The 21,468-nt window shown below is 36.6% G+C and overlaps 1 protein-coding gene across 1 annotated transcript; it reads right to left on the reverse strand.

Annotated features, from left to right (window-relative positions):
- Window positions 1–785: 785 nt before the first annotated feature.
- Window positions 786–18,256, reverse strand: LOC138708972 (uncharacterized). The gene is made up of 6 exons (XM_069839385.1): window positions 18,007–18,256; window positions 17,177–17,265; window positions 10,455–11,043; window positions 6,832–6,960; window positions 5,901–6,106; window positions 786–1,208 (listed from the first exon to the last, which is right to left on the reverse strand). Exons 1-6 carry the CDS (start codon window positions 18,139–18,141, stop codon window positions 1,016–1,018), a joined length of 1,341 nt encoding a protein of 446 aa, XP_069695486.1. The 5' UTR covers window positions 18,142–18,256; the 3' UTR covers window positions 786–1,015.
- Between the last annotated feature and the right edge of the window lie 3,212 nt (window positions 18,257–21,468).

Consider the following 21,468-nt stretch of genomic DNA (forward strand, 5'->3'; position numbering starts at 1 on the left):
CGGGCCCCTTCGTATCAAGGGAAAAAAGGCCAATGTCTGGTAATCCTGTGGCCTATGTTTGGACTTATTTCGCGAAATATAATTTCCGAAATCCCACAGAAAAGAAAAATGAACTTTCAGACTGTGGTGCATTCGGAATAGAAAAGTCGTTAAATAAAAAGTAGTATTGCTATTATTTGTACTAAAACTGTGACAAGCAAACAATTGACTTCTGACAATTCCGTAACGCCTATTTTTGAGCTCCGTCCTGCCCGCTGCTCGCATGTATCGGCCAATAAAAACTGATTCGTCACTCGTATTTCAGACGCCAGTAGGTAAAGTGAAGATGGAATTGCCATATAGAACCTTAGTTCAGTTGTCATCATAATGTAAATATTTCCTTCCTCTCTTAACAGTAATGACCGCCTGCTGGCTACTTCTGCTGGAGGGGAAGGGAATGCTATTAGCTGCAACGTCGCACTCTGTCCTGTACCTTCCACGTGCTTCACTGGAGATGTCAAAATTCGCTTCTGTAGCTGATACAGCTGTAATACTAGTATAAATTATTATTATTATTATTTTTTAATTATTTTAGTAGGTTATTTTACGACGCTTTATCAACAGCTTAGGTTATTTAGCGTCTGAATGAAATGAAGGTGATAATGCCGGTGAAATGAGTCCGGGGTCCAGCACCGAAAGTTACCCAGCCACTACTAGTATCAACAATGTATCATTCACGACATACAGTCGCAATATGACCTCACAATTAAAGTGACTGTAAATAAACCCATGAAAGTGAAGAATTTTAAAATATATTTCAATAATACTATGCAATTTACAGAAATTCAATTAAACATGTAGCACTGTTATAAAACATGTCAATTATGAATATTGAAATAGTTACTATGTATAATATGTGTTTAATACTGCAGAAATTCGTAGTTTTCATTCTTGTTACAACTACGTACTTGAACTTACGTTACCATTAAAATGAACAGGCAAAATTTGCAAATGTGTGTGTGTGTTTATATATTCATTACATTGTGCGTCGCTTCAACTTCTCAGAGTCATTTTGCCTTCTTTTCATTAAAGAAAGCGTAGAAAGAACCTGTCGCTTCCTCCCGTACTTGGACGTGACAGTAACATGTTGGTGTGGGGACTTCGGTGGATGTAGTCTATTGACGTGCATTTTAAGTTGTTCATTGGTTTTCATAACAGCGAGGCAATATCTGAAATTAAAAATAAGTTGAAATACATTTTAAACAGGCCTACTTGTGATATATGAATTATTATAAAACACTGTATACAGTTTCTACAAAATAAATTTACGAAACATTGTAGTATTAAAGACCAATCAAAAAGGAATAGACATACATAAACGTCTGCCTAGAACACTTAACCTCGATAATCTACCACACACAAAGCTAAATGATAAATCAATAGAATCTTGGTTTCTTTATGAATAACTAGCCGTACCCGTGCGCTCCGCTGCACCCGTTAGAAATAAATATAAAGTAATTACATAATTAAAATAGGACGTTTGATCCAGGGAACATTCGTGTTTGATAGAAGGATAAATCGTTTAATATGTTACTTAATTTAAATTGTATTTAAAATATTAAAATGCGATCATTTTGATCCAGAGAGCAATCATTTGGTGCAATGACAATTCCTTTAACATGTTTCTTAATTGTTATTACCAATTATTTTTGGAAAAGCGAAAATTAACAGAAAAATGTTGGCTACAGATTTATTATTATGTTTATATTATATTATGAAAAAGTGTGTTGATAATGGATGTACTTGAATTAGAAAGTTTTTTATTTGTTGTGGGAGCTCTTGAATCTCAGGAGGAACAACTTTTACAACAGGGCAACATAATCTGCTTGGCTCATTACCCAATTTTTTTGCATTGCATTTATTGCATATGTATTTTATGTATTTTAACACGATTCAATTGAGCATAGTTAAAATTTTGAATTATAAAATAATGGATTGCTAAGCTAACGTACTATTACTGCATACTAAATCAATACACTCTCTTTGTTCGTTAATTCTCTGAGATAAAAATGAATATGTTCATAAACATTATTATAAGAAATACAGGAAATGAATATACAGAATAACCTATCAACTTTTCTGTGCATAAGAAGCTATTTTAATCTCACCTGTCCTCAATTCACTCACAAGTTACTGTAATAACATGATAGCATTATGTCCATCCAGAGAAACTACACTTTCCAATGATGAAATAATAATTAATTATACAAATCGGTTAATTTAGCTTCCGATATTACTTCATATAAACACAGAAACATTCTCTGTAGGCTTTCATAGCTTTCGATTGTTGCTGTCCAAGGTCTCTTATAGACGAAGTCATTTGTTTTTTAATTCATTACACGGCCTTAGATGGCAGTTATTTTAATTTTAAAACTCATTTATCTCATTAAATATCAGTCCTATCAAAATTTTTCAAGGAATAAAACGTATCGCAAATTATTTTTAAAGAAACTTTTGTTATGTAACATATTTCACAAAAATCAATAATAAGCGAGATATTTCGATTTATTTAATTCAGGCCCCCTTATAACCCCCCCCCCTTTTAAATAATGTATTTTGAATGCCATATAGCCTATAATCTAAGTTACAACGAACTTAATTTATATTCCAATTTTCATCGAAATCGGTTCAGCCATTATCGCGTGAAAAGGTAACAAACATACAGACAGACAGACATACAAACAAAAATTTCAAAAAAGCTATTTTCGGTTTCAGGGTGGTTAATTATATATGTTAGGACCAATTATTTTTGGAAAATCGAAAATTACCAGAAAAATTTCGGCTACAGATTTATTATTAGTATAGATGACCTAAATTGGAATAGTCAGATATTAGATAACATACATATGAAAGAAAATATTCTCGTTGTTCCATTCTTTAAACCACATGAGAACATTCCTACCATTTACCCTAAAGAAGATTCTTATTCGGACGTTTGTGATGCCTCATTTTGATTATTGTAATTCCTTACTGACAAATGTAACCATAACCTAGCTGAGAGATTGTAGCGTGCTCATAATATGTGAATAAGATTCATCTGCAACACGCGCAAATTTGATCATGTAACACCATCCCTCGAGCTTATAGCATGGGTTCGCCTGAAGGAACGAAGAATCATGCATTCACTGACACTGCTATTTAAAGTCTTGCTTACCTCTACTCCCGCTTACTAGACACGTTTTCAGTTTCTCACAACAGTATGCAGAGTCAAGCACTTCTTTCTATCCCTCATCACAAACGTCATTATATTCATCTTCCTATACAGTATCATTACCTCGTCTATGGAATTCTCTACCCAGTGACATCAGGGATTGCCGGACGCTATCGAAATTCAAAATTAAGGTAATTTTTGTCTAATGAAATTAGTTATTGATAAGTTACTAGATGTGTCGATTACAGTCTTTTTCTGTATTTCTTGTTTGCAGTATTAGATGCCCTTTCTCGTTTTTTTTTTTTTTTTTGGATGGGGTTATTTTATGACGCTGTAACAACATCTAGGTTATTTAGCGTCTGAATGAAATGAAGGTGATAATGCCGGTGAAATGAGTCCGGGGTCCAACACCGAAAGTCAGCATTTGCTCGTATTGGGTTCAGGGAATCCCCGGAAAAAACCTCAACCAGGTAACTTGCCCCGGGATTCGAACCCGGGCCACCTGGTATCGCGGCCAGACGCGCTGATCGTTACTCCACAGGTGTGAACTTTCTCGTTTAATTATTTAGATTAATAGCATAGTGTATAATATTTGGTAACTAGTACGCAAGAAAGAGGCAAAAAATCCCGTAAAATAGCATTACAGGAGATCAGTAAATATTTTCACTAATGGTTAACCAAAGTAAGTACGTGGAAATATTTTTGCTTAGTTCTTTTTATGTGAATTAACTGAATGGAAGCATAGTTACGCGTTTTACTTGTGTTGATAGTATCCTGCAACAGCACATACAGCTCTCTTTTATGGACGAATTTTACATAGTACATAAATATGGAATTGTTGTTAACTAATGCTGAGTTCTTAACAATAAAGACATTAACTCTCTTGCTCTCCAATATTTCTCACACAGTGGGTTTAGAGGAAAGAACTGGACATCCCTGAAGATGATTCTGATCCATTTCTTCCTGAAGACTCCACAATGGACAAAGTGGTGAAGAAATAATTTCAATATTGTTCAAGTATTTTGATAAACAGTCATGCCCCGTGTGTAGTCGACAGGACTGCACTTTACCTTGGATACTCAGGAATTATATTTTGTTGTACACTGAGATACTCCTATCTCATATTATTTGAAATTTCGTGGAAATGATAGGATATTATATCTTCATATTTAGAGTTGGTTAATCTTTTAACTGTTGAAAAAGATAAAGTTGAATATGGAATGTCAGTAGGAATGTAGGCCTCCTCAATCCCCTGACTTAACCTCTGTGACTTTTACCTCTGGGAAACTTGAAAACACGAACTGCATAAAATCCGTGAAAATATCACCGCCATTTCTGAAACAGAACTGCAGTGAGCGGTGTCATATCTTAAGCAAGTGCCACATATGTTTGGAGAAAGACGGTACCATCTTCTTAATAGGGTTAGGTAAATGAGGTTTTAACTACCAGTACTTATATTAATAATAATATTTACATTAATAGTTTGTGGTTTGTCCAATCAGCAATAACACGCTCTTATTGTAATAAGTGCCAAGGAACGCATCGGCTGAGGGTCAAGTTGCCGTTTTCGTGAACGAGAGATAATTCACTCGCATGGTACTTCTTTCAGACATGATATAACTAGGAGAAGATAACCTCGGCGTTATGTAAAGAATACCAATTAATACCGAACATTTGAGATTAAAAGTATTATGTTGTTGTTGTTTTCTAATGCCAGGCGTTTGACAATAAAGTCATTTGACCTCTTGCACTCCAATAAAATGTTATGTTTTATTTAACGACGCTCGCAACTGCAGAGGTTATATCAGCGTCGCCGGATGAGCCGGAATTTTGTCCCGCAGGAGTTCTTTTACATGCCAGTAAATCTACTGACATGAGCCTGTCGCATTTAAGCACACTTAAATGCCATCGACCTGGCCCGGGATCGAACCCGCAACCTTGGGCATAGAAGGCCAGCTGCACTCCAATATTTTTCAAAGATATTATCATGGCCAGCCACTGAAGCACAGATTTTGAGGTGTTCCGAATCCATTTCTTGGTTTGAGTTGCACAATGGGCAGTTAGGGGACTGATATATTCCAATTCTATGCAGGTGTTTGGCCAAACAATCATGGCCTGTTGCCAATCTAAATGCAGCTACAGACGATTTTCGTGGTAAATCGGGAATTAACTGTGGATTTTGATGCAGAGAGTTCTATTTTTTCCCTTGAGATTGTGTTATCAAATTTTGTTTGTTAAAGTCTAAGTATGTAGATTTAATAAATCTTTTCACAGAGTAAAACGTAGATTTAGTAACAGGTCTGTAAGTAGCAGTGCTGCCCTTCTTTGCTAAAGCATCCGCATTCTCGTTTCCCAGGATTCCACAAGTATTAAAAGTATTATAAAATTTATCTTTTATCATACGAACAGGATATGGTCGAAGAAAATCTGCACTGAAAATTCGAAATAAACTTAACATTTATCCTATTTACACTTTAAATACCTGGATGGAAACTATTGCTGTTCGTATTTTTGAAGAACTATGTTACCCCTATTAAGTGTTTTTATATAGCAGAGAGAATAATATTATCTCCTCTTCACATGCACTGAATCTTCATCGTCAGTTGGGAAAAGAACGTAATTTTAAATGATTTTTTTATGGCATAAGTAGTTTCATTCGATTGTTTTAGCCCGAATGAAAACTAGAACTAAAATCATTAAAATAACTCACCTGCAGTACGGTCTTCTGTGACTCTTGATATGCGTAGAGAGTGAATTTCTAGTAGCCAGACGCTCTCCACAAACTTGGCATCGAAATTGCAGCTTTCGTGAACTTGTCAGTGTTGGAGATGTTTCGGCCCCAGTTACTCCCATCTTACCACGACTCAGTATGACTCGTTTGGATGGCTGTGAAATCGCGTATTCCAGCTGTTGTTCCTGTGGGGAATGACGGGTATTCATCTATTCCTATTGATCCCATCAAATGCTTTTTTGTAATCTACAAAGAAACTCATATAGCATTTGTGGGTTACAAGAAAGAATTTGATCGGATCAACAAGAAAAATCTGTTTGAAATTTTGACAGATGATGAAAGGTTGTGTTGTAAAATTAGGTGTTTTATTTTATGTTTTATTATTATTGTGTTAAATTGTATTGTGTATTCTTATTGTATTGTGTATAAAATTGTATATGTGTTGTAAATTGTATTATGTATTGTAAATTTTATTGTGTATTGCTGATCATTTTAACTGTGTATTGTTAATATTGTATATACCACTGCCACCGGGTGCTTGCCCACTTGCAGTGTAAATAAATACATACATACATACAAATAACAATAGGAATTTTCAATTCATACAAAGAAATGTAATTTCAATTAATATTGTATCAGAATTTTTAACAAGACAAGTAGAAATTATTAACATTTGTTCCTTCTTTTACTGTTATTTATGTTTCATTTGGTATGTGTATACGTCTTATATAAATTTAAACCAAATAAATATTAGATTTTAGAAAAACATGGTAACTCACTTTTTCCCTAAAGAAAGTGAGTGATTATTGTCCCACTTTCATTCAAACGAATTACGGTCACTCTATCCGAGACATCGCACTATTGTGTGTGTTGCTTTCTACCCTGCCAAATGTATAATTTTTACATTCACCTGCTTAATTTTCCGTTCCTGTAACTGTGTCAGAGATGGCAATAGCACTTGGTAGCGTTTAACGACATTTTCCTGATACGTATTTGGGTGAACCTTGTTTTCTTCATGTAACAGAATTTTCATAAAGGCCTGCAGGAAGAGAAAGAACGTATTAGTGAAAGATTTCCATAGTAATGTTAACGCTTATTAATACCATTATTGTAATTATTGGGAAAGAGTTTTGCTTCATTCATTGTAATCAGTAAACCACAAAACATTGTTTATGAAACCCATTAACAGTTACAGTAGATACTAAAATAGATTACCGTTTCATCATTAAAGTTGAAATTCACTTGCACTGAAAACATCTTTATGACACTACAGCCAATATCTTTCAATACCAGGTAGTCGTTATAAGCCAAATCCGTTGATTCAAATTTTGAATTTAAAACTTCTTAGGATATGAATAAACGATGTTTTCATTGTAGCGTTCTAATTTCCTATTTAGTATCTGAAGTCACAGTAGCTTGGAGCCCTCTTCTCCTATATTATTTATTTTTTTTATTTTATTGGGTTATTTTACGACGCTGTTTCAACATTCCAGGTTATTTAGCGTCTGAATGATATGAAGGAGTGATAATGCCGGTGAAATGAGTCCGGGGTCCAGCACCGAAAGTTACCCAGCATTTGCTCGTATTGGGTTGAGGGAAAACCCCGGAAAAAACCTCAACCAGGTAACTTGTCCCGACCGGGATTCGAACCCGGGTCACCTGGTTTCGCGGCCAGACGCGCTGACCGTTACTCCACAGGTGTGGACGGATAAATCGCAATATAGCGAACGTCAGTAGGGGAAGTTATCCCCATCCACATGAAATGTACATTCGACACAACACTCGCCTATCACGTAGTGTGTCTGATGAGCTAGTAGGGGAAAAGTGAAAGGGATCGTGGGCGGAGCTTCTACGTTCGCTATATTGCGATTTGCCCGTGTGGACTTCTATATTATCAAATTTACCTCACTTCATAATACATCTTTTCAGTATTTAGTCTCTACATTCTACAATGATTCTCAACCGGGGGATGGCGGTTCTCTGGGGTTCCGAAAAGCAGTTACTGGGGCACCGCGAACAAAATAATAATTTTTAAAACTTGTTCTATAAAAATTAATTTCTCCTGTTATATTTAGGTTTAGATGCAGGACATACAGGGTGATGCAGAAGAAAGAGTATACGTTGAGGAGTCATAGTAGAGGCGATTCTAAAGGAAAAACTCTGTATAAACATATAATAGGGTTAGGGTTAGGTTAGATCACGGTGGCTACGAGCGAGTTAGGACGACCCTTTGCACGTCGGTCATATTGAAGCCTATTGTGCAACCCGAATGTTATGGGATGAATGAAGATGAGAGTATACCAGCTCACCGGCCGCATGTGACCCCTCCTCGCTCACCCAATGGGGGCCTCCTACCCTCCTCCGCTCTCCGTCAAGGTGACCAAGCAGCACAGGATCCATTCCAACAGCCCTTCCAATTTGTCGAAGCAGATAGATGGCAGGACTGTGACCCATTTTCAAGTTGCATACCACTTCGGCGGGCCACGTTGTGAATGATGTGTATCTGTCAAGAGTTATGTCATGTACTAGGGTGAGTGTATGTGTAAATGTAGTGTAGGGAATGGGTGAGGATAATGATGAAGGTAAGAAAGGGAGAAGGGGATACCTGGTGCCGGCACGTAGCCTACTCCTGTCGAATAGTACCAAGGGGGCTGCCAGGTTTAACGTCCCCATCCGACGGACGAGTCACTATCAACAGTGACATATGCCTTCTCTTCATATGCACTGCGGAGAAATTTGGGAATTTTACATGAAAATTTCTGACTCCGTCGGGAATCTAACTCGGGCCGGCTAATCTGGAGGCAGACGCGCTACCACAGAGCTAACTCGGCGGACTTTATTACAATGTAAACTACATTATTATTTACTATATTCTATATTATAAATTTTGTTTCACATCACTAGTTAATACTTGTACTCTAAATGTACGATATTTAGCTACTTACACACCCCTGTCCATATTGCTCACAGTTCCAGTTTACCTGGATTGCGTCCTCCAACACTCTTCCCAAACAAGCTATGCTCGCAACGCACATACATTGCAAGCAACGGGATATATTTTGTCCAGCCTCTAATAATAATTATCATGCATATATAAAAACTTTCAAAAGCCTCGCTTGGTTTTTGAAAACAGGGGATCCGCATTTTTTAGCTATTTAATATTTAATATTTGAGGAGAAAAATTCGCTCCGGCGCCGGGGATCGAATCCGGCTCCTTGGTTCTACGTACCAAGCGCTCTGATCACAGAGCTACGCCGAATTCAATCCACAGTACCGGACTGAATCCTCCTCCTTCAATGTTTTGCTTTGTGACCTGACTCCAAGTTGGGCATTTTTAAATCCAATGCCACCAGGTTGTCTTTTCGACATTTCTGGTCTTCTCTCCTGGCCGTGGCTTAATTGTAACCCACTTCTGAGGTTGGGGCGCCTGGAAGGCGGAGTTACATTACCCCGATGATGTGATAGGATGATTATGATAATGTGGTGCCAGGAGATGTCTTAAATCTAAACTTAACCTAAATTCCAGACCATGGACGAATACAGGAATAATCCCCTTTAAGGAAAACTTCCTGTGCTCTAACCGGGAATCGAACCCGGGACCTCATGAACTATAGCCAGAAGCTCTGACCACTAGACCATGAGTCTGGTCAAGTTAGGCATATATGTTGACGTATATATGCCTTTGATAACTCAATCCCAAGGGAAAAAATGGAACTCTCTGCATCAAAATCCACAGTTAATTCCCGATTTACCACGAAAATCGTCTGTAGCTGCATTTAGATTGGCAACAGGCCATGATTGTTTGGCCAAACACCTGCATAGAATTGGAATATATCAGTCCCCTAACTGCCCATTGTGCAACTCAAACCAAGAAATGGATTCGGAACACCTCAAAATCTGTGCTTCAGTGGCTAGTCATGATAATATCTTTGAAAAATATTGGAGTGCAAGAGGTCAAATGACTTTATTGTCAAATGCCTGGCATTAGAAAACAACAACGTATATATGCCTAACTTGGAGTCAGGCCACAAAGGGAAACATTGAAGGAGGAGGATTCAGTCCGGTACTGTGGATTGAATTCGGCGTAGCTCAGTGGTCAGAGCGCTTGGTACGTAGAACCAAGGACCCGGGTTCGATGCCCGGCGCCGGAGCGAATTTTTCTCCTCAAATATTAATTGTCAATATTACATATTCTGTATGACAAATTACTAAATCTATAATAAATCTATAATCAATGGGAAACCACTAAATTAAGGTGTGGCCAGTGCTCAAATTACAATTAAATAACATCAGTGGTCTATCTAAACGTACTTACAAAAATATAAATACGCGAGTGAACTAATAAATGAATATATAACCCCCAAGACACTGGACAATTTACAGATAATGATAATTATGTGTCCATTTACAATCTTCCCCAATTTTAAAACCACGAACGGCAACTGTGCCCTACTTAATTCAAGTAAACAGATTCTATATATTAAATTTCAGCTATAGGAAGGAAAAAATGTTACTCTGACAACCATACTTAACCACATTTGATCTTCCTTTCCTGCGAGTCTCAGTCAAGTCATTTCTTGGCACTACGTAGTGTGTTTTTCCTGTATTTTCTGAGTCAGAAGTGGCATCTCCTGCTTCACAAAAATATCCAATTCTTTTCGTTTTTAATTTTTTATCATGTTGGTTATGAACATTGTTCTCAAAGCGATTCTTTCTCCCAGAGTGAAATGTAGTTCGTTTGGGTTCAGGTCTGTTGGTTGAGAGAATCTTGTATGATTTCTTGCCTTCTGTAAGAATTCCTTCTTCTGGCTTTGTGGCTTCTGTTATGTACTTGCTGACGTTGTTCTGTCTTTCTGCTCGTGACGTGTAACACTGCATGTTTTGCTCCAAGCCTTTTGATTTGGTTGACTTCCATTCAAACCCTTCGTTAGAACTTCGCAAATGATCGGATGTTGCGTCATAAATAAGTGAACTGCATTCACTATATGCCGTTGTATCATTTAATTGTGTGTCATTGGTTAATGGCATGTTTTGAGTATGGTTGTTCTCAGACTTCCACATTTGATAATTGATTATAGATGTTGGAGGCAGGGATTTGTACCTGCAAAGCTGTTGACTGTCACTGCAACATAAAAATTAACGATGTCATTTTCACTGTAAATGATAGGCTACATGTCGTACATGACTGAAATCTGCAACCCTGGTGGATGGAGGCAGTGGTGAGAACAGCCGCTCTTGTAGGGATAAGGGTACTTGATGTTGTTGTTTAGTCAACTGTCCGAAGACAGATTTCAACCTCATAAGTAACACCCTAGATCAGGCATATCAATTGATGCCTACAGGAGCAAGCGCGCGCTTTAGAGCCCAGGAGAGCCTGAGCGCTTTACAGCGGAAAGGAAAGAGACAGACGAAAGAGGTAGTATATGCCGCTTGATCGAGCTATATTCAAGGATGGTCAGAACTGATTCAATAGATAAAGGGAAGAAAACTTATTAAAACTGTATCCATGTTAATTTTTAGATTTGCCTGAGAAGTATAAGTGCATTATAAGAATGTAAGTTTTAATTTTAATGCTCATTTTTCACAAGTTTGATTTTTTTATTCAAAAGAAATATTTTCTCAACTTTTCGTATAGAAAAGTGAAATTTTCAGGTATAGGCCTATTTATTTAGTAGCCTTACAGAATGTTTTCGTAAATCTAATATAATTACCGTATATACGTATTACTGAAGATAGTGTATTGAAAATTTTGAAAATATTCGCATGGAAATTGTTTGTAAGGAAATGAATTAACAAAGCAACTACTGTTACATCATAAGCAAAAGATATGTGCCCATGTGTTGTAAAAATGTCAGCTCTATAGCTTCAGCAGATTTCGAGAAAACAATTTAATATTCTGATGATAGGAAGTTGCTCACAAATATCACCTTAAAAGGATAATGCGATAAGAGTTTTGTTATGGAATATTAGTTACACTTAAAACATATACAGCACCTAGGTAACTTTGCTTTTACTGTAATATTGTTTTGATTAGTTTATTGATTACTTTTATAAGGCTAAAGATACCATCAATATCAATTCCAACTTATCATGTCATACTCAATCTCTTTTTTTTTGGGGGGGGGGACATCACTTTCTTTATGAATGATGTGTTTCATCCAGGAATTTATGTGAATATTCCTTCTTAACTTTTTATTATGTTATTAACATTTAAAACACAACTGCAATATTAAGAAATTGGTGTTAGTATTTTGTTTTACAGACAATATAGATAATATCAAACAGAAAAAAAGCCATATAAAAATAACGACATAAAATTTCACATTCCGTTTGGAGTTTGTGCACCACTGTTTTCTTAATCCAACAGGGTGCTTATTCATACACACAACCCCTCCTCTTTCCAAACTTAGCGCTTGATGCCCGCGCACGACGTCAAGGTCAGAAAAATGCCTTTGCTTTGACATCACTGCCGTAAATGATAGGCTACATGTTGTACATGACTGAAATCTGCGACCCTGGTGGATGGAGGCAGTGGTGAAAACAGCCGCTCTTGTAGGGATAAGGGTACTGGATGTTATTTAGTCAACTGCCAAGACAGGTTTTTGCTTATAACTTTCGACTCAGTCATTTCCGGATCAGGGTTCCTTATCTCAAATTGATACATGTGCCCTTCCCCATCATCCCTGAAAGTTTGTAACACCGGCCCGGAAACATATATATATATATATATATATATATATATATATATATATATATATGATCTAGGGTAACACCAATAAGGCATCACTCATGAGGCAACTAGACCAGGAGATAATGGGGTAGAGTGGCTAGTTCCTTTCCTCCTCCAATGCATACATCGCCGATTAGCTACATATTCCACTAATCAGAATTCAGATGCATACAAACAATTGTTCTTCCTCTGACACATATCGTCAAGTGAGATGTACTGTCCGATAATACAGGGACATCATTTTATTTTTACTTCAATTTTTATTGTACCTGAGTTTTTTAATGTACTTCACTCCCACCCCTTCTACTAAGGAAGTTCCAACTCCACACAGAACCAAGACCGCAGATAGTAAGCAGTACTGAGTTACTGAGTATAGTACGTTCCAGAAATATCTTCGCGTTTTCCAGTGACGAAAGAGCTTTCAATATTGAATCATATTTTCGCACAGGTACTGTCCGTTTGCCTACGTCACATCCCGGTTTCCCCCACCTGCTTCTGATCGCCCCTCTGTAATAGCTGGGCTGTCTTAGCTCTTTTCTGAAAACATTAATTTACCTTAGGAATTGGAAGTTTACGTAATATTATACAGCTGTTTAATTTAACTTAAATAAAAGGGCCTCGTTAAGTAATTAACTGTCACGTGATTTCCTCCCTTTCTACAATCCTGCGGCATAACCACTTGGACGGACAGTAGATAGCATGTCTGAGTAATTTTATATTTTCGGGTCGGGCAGAAGTGAAGATTGAATTTACAGTACGTAGAGTAGGTACAGAATTATTTCAACATGAGTTACTAGTACGAAGGACGAAACTCGCAATTGGAATTAGATGCAATAGTCTATAGTGTGATAATATGCACAAAAGAACTGAAGCCTGTATCGAAATGAACGGCCACCATTTTCAAAATTGTGTTTAAATATTCATATTATGATTATTTTTCAATTTAACTTCTTTCTCTATATTGTACGCTAATGTGCTGTAGACAGTATAATATACATTGCATAATGAATACATTCGCATGGATAACTCACTTCGTGAGTAAAAACACTTATTCTTAATACAGTACTGTACTTTGATTAAATAAAAACCTAATGAAAATTATCAAACTCAAAATCGCGATATTTCCTAGTTTACGTAAATGGATGAACTACTTTTCTTCCTTCCTATACCTAGTAGAGTGATTTGTGTTTTACGCCAGTATCATCGAACTCCAGTCTTGGAGGGGGGAGCAAGCGGTGTTTCCGGTTCTCTAAAGGTATAGACAGGTTAATATTAAAAATGTTAGTAAAAATAAAATGATGTCCCTGTATATATACACATCAGCCAGAACCTCAATCAGAAGACAGTTTTTATAGTCTATAACTCAGAGTTGTGTAATACCTGACAAAAAATCTTTAGCAGCTGAGTGATTCTTCGTTATTATACATTTCATAACATCACTGGTAAGTACAATGTTTCCATTACTGGCATTATCAGTCAATTAGTCCACTGCGAAATGTCTACTACAAAAATGTCCGTTATCATCAATTCCCAGTACGAAAAATGCCTCCCGTCATCAAATGTCCAGTATAGAATATGTCCACAGTCATTAAATGGCCATTATCATAAATGCCCACTGTCATTAAATGTCCAGTATCAAAAATGTTCACAGTCATTAAATGGTCATTATAAAAATGTCCGGAGTTATTACGTATATATGGTACCATGAATGTTCAATGTGAATAAATCATTTAACAATGAAATATAAGTTTAAGTTACAATATTCTGTACCGGTAATTAATTTTATTTTCTAAATTTCTTTTGCACTGGGGTCAGCATGCCGGTGGCGTAGCCAGCGAGTGGCCCAGGCCCACCCAAAAAATATGCGCAGTTTTGCTTTTTTACGGAAAACACTCAACATTAAAACTAACCATGAACCAGAGCAATTGTTACAGTCGATAGCATTAAGGTAAGAAGTAAAAAATGGGTTCATTTCTTCAAGAGCCAATTTAACTGTGTTTGATTGGGCCTAACAAATTGTCTGGCAGCGATAAAAAGAAGGAAGCCATGGAGGCTACTGAATTGTTACATCAGCTAGAAAAATTTGGCATCTTATTTTATTTGCTACAGTATGTTTAGACGATATTCTTGCTGATGCAAATTCATTATTGGAAGCACCTCAGTCTCCAAAAATGGATATTAGTAAATGTTCGTCCTTCATTAAGGCAATGACATAAAACTTTTCAAAGCTCTGAAACGAAAAATTTGACAATCATGTCAAGCACAAAGCTTTGTAATCTAGTAATTCTATCCATTGAGAGGGAGAAAAGTTGGGATTTGTTGAAGGACCGATCATCAGCGATCGACAGATTCGTTGCTAGAAAATCTCGACAGCTCCAGTTCACCTTATGAAGCGTTTGTATAGATACACCTTGCATGATTGTTTATCATAATTTTGCATGTTATTAAATAAGACTTCCAAGAATGAGTTTCAAGAGAGTTGACGGCAGCGGCATTGACAGGAGATGGGTCAGGTACTTTCTAAACCCTGTATATCTGGCTCACCACCCAAAATAAATAGGCTACGCCACTGCACAATACATGGATTATTATTATTATTATTATTATTATTATTATTATTATTATTATTATTTATTTTTTATTTTATTGGGTTATTTTACGACGCTGTATCAACATCTAGGTTATTTAGCTTCTGAATGAAATGAAGGTGATAATGCCGGTGAAATGAGTCCGAGGTCCAGCACCGAAAGTTACCCAGCATTTACTCGTATTGGGTTGAGGGAAAACCCCGGAAAAAACCTCAACCAGGTAACTTGCCCCGACCGGATTCGAACCCGGGCCACCTGGTTTCGCGGCCAGAAGTGCTGACCGTTACTCCACAGGTGTGGACTATTATTATTATTATTATTATTATTATTATTATTATTACTAGTAGTAGTAGTAGTAATAGTAGTAGTAGTAGTAGCAGTAGTAGTAGTACCGTAAAATGGGGTTACTTTGAACACAGAAGAATCTTTGACCATTTTTTCAGAAAATCATATTTAGGTTTCTACATGCTACATTTGTTATAGATGGTGGTAAATTATCGTAAAACCATTCTCATACCAAATTTACGTCCATCTATAACAAGTGCAGCATGTAGAAACCTAAATATGATTTTCTGAAAAAATGGTCAAAGTTTCCTCTGTGTTCAAAGTAACCCCAGTTTACGGTATTATTATTATTATTATTATTATTATTATTATTATTATTATTATTATTATTATCATTATTATTATTAGGTAAGGTAATAACTGTCTCCCATTGGAGGTAGCCCAGAAGGACTCAGTATACTCTCCTACATGAATTTTGCAATATTAAATGTTTACATAAATTTTGTAGAAAGAAAATTAAAATAAACATATATGAATAGAAAGTGAATAAAAAAATTAAACAGAGTGAATATGATGACTCAGAATTTGGCAAGAGCGTTTCAAAACTGAAGTTATGATGTCAGCAGTAAGTGTTTGTGGTAATTCAAAAGTCTTCCTGAAGCGTTCAAAGAACTTGGGAATCACACCACGAGCTCCAATAAGAAGACCAATCACCTCAATGTCTTCAAGCTGGTATTTTGCTTTGAAGTAATCAACTGTTGGCAGATAAATGTTGATCTTTTCTTGATTGACATCCTCCGGCTGGCTACTCCCCGTTTCAATCCTTATGGTAGGATCAATTATATATCCTTTCTTGGTAGTCTGGGAATACGCTATGATGTCAATACGTCTAGAGGAGCCATTAGTAGCAAGGCAAAAAACTTCCTCTTCTACTGTCCAAAACTTTTTTCTTAAAGCAGTTGCAATTAAGGATCGAACATGATGTAGTAGTAGTAGTAGTAGTAGTAGTAGTAGTAGTAGTAGTAGTAGTAGTAGTAGTAGTAGTAGTACCGGTATTATTATTATTATTATTATTATTATTATTATTATTATTATTATTATTATACCAATAGCGAGTACTTGAATGCTCTTCAATCACCCAATTTACCGACAGAGTCGTTGCTCCGGGTGCGCCATTGGAGGCTGGTCTACTCTACATCCGCGATGAGACGGGGATTTATTGGGATACCACAGGGAAACCGGAGTTCCCGGAGGATACCTCATAATTTTATGTTAGCCTCATAATAAAATCTAATAAATTGTTGCTATGTAAAATAGTACTTTTTTTCCCCTTTGAAATGTTGTAAAAATAAAATATTTGACCTCAGCAATAATAAACATAAATATCCAGATGAAAGGTATCCGAAATTTAGAAAACAAAAAGTAGGTAAGTATTCATTACACGTACTTTCAGTTTGCAAACATAAGATTTCAAAGATTCATCTATACTCCGCTCGAGATCATGTGCCAGCACCCATGGATTGACAAACTATGTTCGGATTTAGGTGAAATATAAAAGTCTAGGAAGATTTCTCAAGTTTGTGTAGATGTTCTAGTTTTATGCTTCCAGATATTTAGATACTAAAATATAATAGCAATTTTAGCTACAATACCTAAGTAAGTTGAATCCATAGCGATCACTGTTAGGAACGTTTGTGTCATAAGCGAATACCTTTTCTTTGTTCTGCCATGAAAACTGAACCTGAAATGTAACAAACAGATGAAGTACAATAATTAAGAATGGTGAAATATTACGTGTTAAAACATGTAACAAAATATTTTCTCATTCAATAATAATGGCAGTATGTAGTCTACCACTAATAAATCAGTCGCACGACTGGCTTAAATATGATAACTTGATAAGCATAGTAATGCCATTTCGTGGTACTTTGTAAAATCACACGGATAACTTAGGCTATATAGAAAATGAAAAGGAATAGCTCCTGTGAGCTCTACGTAAAAATGGGCCTACTCATTTTTACTCCATTGTACTTTGCTCGAACTAAAAATAAAATACAAATTGAGTAAAAATTAGTATTTTACGTGACCCAAATTTGTGATAAAACGGCGTAAGTACATATTATTGTGATTCATTGCAGCTGTTCCGTGTCATTTTCTAGGTTATGTTACGAAATGGGTTCCTGTCCTAATTCACAATGAATGCAATTGTTACAGTAAGAGTACATTAGCTTAAAATGATTCCAATGAAGATAAAGAGTATAGTGCAATAATGTTCTTTTACATCATTTATGGAAAATATATCGTATAGAAATAGGCTATATTCTAACAAGTTAATGTCATAATTATTGCATTAATATGAATTCGGATTCATAACAATATATTCCGACAGTATCATCCCTAGTTATAAATAGTTTTAAACTAAATTAACACATATATCTTACACAAAAAGCAATATAAATACTTATTTACACTTGTTGCTAACCTGTTCTCTCTTCAGTTTATCCAGATCTAAATATTCGCGATCTTCCTTTGAATCGGAGTTCATTGAATTGTTATTATTATAATATGATTCGTCAATATAAAACAATCCAGATTCGTTCATACGGATGTGATGCATTGCCGCCTATTCTTTTTTGTAAGACACTAATTCATTAAACATAAATGAAAACTGTAAACAAAATTGCATAAAGTAATTCCAGTACAATCAGTATAATAATTATGTTGTCTAAGGAACTGTTCAGCTATAATAAGTAATATGGTAGGCCTACTTCTATTTCAGTTGCTATTCCTAACGTTCTTTTTTTATTCCATGTTTAAAATATACAGCCTTTTGTTGCGTCATCATTAAAGCCACTGAATAAAGTTACCTGTACTTTTATGGACTAAATAACTATAAAGAATAAATGTAACAATTATGGGTATATTTGTTGTTGTTAAGAGGGTGGATCGGAAAGTAAAGCACAATAATTAAAAAAAAAAGTTTAACAGTTAAACAAAAACAAAAAATAAACAAATGAACTCACATCTTTTAGCTACTTTTCTACATAGGCACCAAGTTTTTTTTATTGGGTTATTTTACGACGCTGCATCAACATCTGGGTTATTTAGCTTCTGAATGAAATGAAGGTAATAATGCCGGTGAAATGGGTCCGGGGTCCAGCACCGAAAGTTACCCAGCATTTGCTCGTATTGGGTTGAGGGAAAACCCCGGAAAAAACCTCAACCAGATAGCTTACCCCGACCGGGATTCGAACCCGGGCCACCTGGTTTCGCGGCCAGACGCGCTGACCGTTACTCCACAGGTGTGGACGGCACCAAGTTTCTCAACACATTTCTCCCATCGTGGTACCAGTTTCAGTATACCCTGTTCATAGAAGTCCGTTCGGTTGAAGTACAGTCATCTGCGGACAGTTGGTTGCACTTCTGCATCGGTCGCAAAGTGATGGTCGGCCAGGAATTTCTTCATGGGACCACAGTCTAGTACAGATGTCTCAAACTAGGAAGCTGCCTGGAGAGGGGAAGTAGTAGAGCTAACGGAGAGGGCCCACCTAGGCTCCGATCCCCAGGTATAGTGATATTATCTAAAAAGTTACCTCTTGACAATGTATTCAAGATGTACCCTCCCTATGCAGCCTTCTCAACTGTTATTAGAACTGAGCTGTACCGTTCTAGTCCACAGTGCACAGCAGTAGGCGGACAGTGGTAGGGGAGAAGTGCTCTATGCGCCTGCGCGAACGAGACAGCTTGCTGGTTTGAGGCATCTGTATATGCAGTCACGAAGATCAATACGTAGTAAATATGCGTCCATAGATAGTTGCTAACCACTAGAATCGCTACTATCGCTTCATTACAGACAATGCGAAATAGTACCTGCACAGTCTATTGTTCCTAGTACCCACATAAACTCAAGCTTCGTGACTGTATACATATACTAGACTGTGATGGGACCACACAAATGAAAGTCCGACGGTGCAAGGTCTGGACTGTGTAGTGAATGCTGGAGCACCTCCCACCCAAATGTGTTGATTTTCTCACGAACAGAAGCCGCAACATGCGGGCGAGCATTGTCATGAAGTTTGACATCGTCAGCATTAATGTTACGGCGTTTGTCACGAAGAATAAGACGCAACTTTACCAAAGTTTGAATGTAGGCTTCAGCATTTATAGTGGTCTCGTGTTTAGCAAAGTCCACCAACAAAAAACACCATGCATATCCCAGAACTTTGTCACAAGCACTTTCTTAGCATATTGCGTCACTTTGAATTATTTTATTTACTGAGGAAGCAGTATGTTTCCACTCCATAGAGACCTGCTTTATTTCGGGCGTGTAGTGGTACGCCCAGGACACATCGCCAGTGACAATTCCTTTCAGAAAGTCATGCCCTTCTACAGCGTAACGCCTTAAGTAGTCCAAGCATGTCATCATTCGCTGGCCCTTGTGGTTGTCTGTCAGATTCTTAGGCACACAGTGGGCACCAACTTTATCAAATTTCAATGTGTCATGCACGATATCGTACACAGCACCGTATGAAATGTTGAACTACTGAGATAAGGTTCACAGTTGGATCCGCCGGTTGTTCATAATTGCCACCTCAATGCCTGTGACATTCCGCTGGGTTGCAGCGAAGAATGTGCACCACCTGGAGATGTTGCTATGATCCATACAGTCTTCCCCGTACACGCCACACAATATGTCCCTGTGAATTTCACTCGGGTTATGTTCTTTAGCTCGCACAACACTTCGCTGCTTTTCACAAGTTGACGACAGTAACATGCGCGCCATCTTTGTTGCGTAGTTCACGCTTCTCTCGCTAGAACTGCACATGCAAAACAAATTGTGTCTGTAGTGAAAACTTCAAACTACTCGTATATCTCTGTGAGCTGTCAACATCTCGGCCGCAATACCAACGCAGAAAAAAATTATTATGCGTTACTTTCCGATAACATCCTCGTATTATTATTATTATTATTATTATTATTATTATTATTATTATTATTATTATTATTATTATTATTAAGCTTCATGGATTGAATCCTTTGATCTGTTCCGTCTTCAAGATTTATAGCTGTTCTCGCCAACGTTCCATATGTTTTTCTGAGTATAGGACATAAGAATTTAACATTGCCACAAGAAATCTATGTACGTATATATAAAAGCAAGAAATAACAACTTAATCAATGCGCTATATTTAATAATTAGCCGGCTTTGACAATTTGTAGAGCAAGAGAACATAATTTATAATCTTGCACAGAGTTTCCCTATACGTGACCTTATGGTTGACAGACCAACACGTATATATCTTCAAGATGCAACAGTATGTTTCTTTATTTAGATTTCACTATTTTCATGGTAGAAAATGTTGATTCATATATTTAGCTGTTTATTCGGCACCATCGACTGATTTGACAAAACATTTCCGCATATAAGACACTCGGGATTTTGTTTATATTCATCGCCAAGCACATAAAACCATATTTCTAATATTCATTACTGTATTTACGAAACGCAGTACGTTTTTGTGAATCCTGAAGGGAATTTTCACTCACATTATTTGAATTAGCACCGCTGTCATCCCACCTAGAACTTGATTCAGAGTATCTTATTCGAATTAAAAATTTGTCCATGATAAAAAAAAAAAAAAAAAAAAAAAAACAAAAACAATTGTGATAAAATAATCGCACTATCACCTGCTCACACGCATCTAGGCTACTGAAACTAGCCGATATGTTCTGACGATTCTAAACCCTGTTTATTACGAAGTGGGAAAAGTAAACGAATTTACTAAGCATTGTTGCAGTGTTCACTTTAATTCGAATTATCGTCAGGCAAAAAAATTAAACTGAGATTTTTGCAAGTGTTCACGTTTCATTGGTAAAGTCTGTCTCAAAATAAAATGTACCATATCAAAGACTTCGTTGTAAATAAAAAAAAATGCGTTGTAAA

Source organism: Periplaneta americana, chromosome 1 (assembly GCF_040183065.1).
Source record: "Periplaneta americana isolate PAMFEO1 chromosome 1, P.americana_PAMFEO1_priV1, whole genome shotgun sequence".
Classification (NCBI taxonomy): domain Eukaryota; kingdom Metazoa; phylum Arthropoda; class Insecta; order Blattodea; family Blattidae; genus Periplaneta; species Periplaneta americana.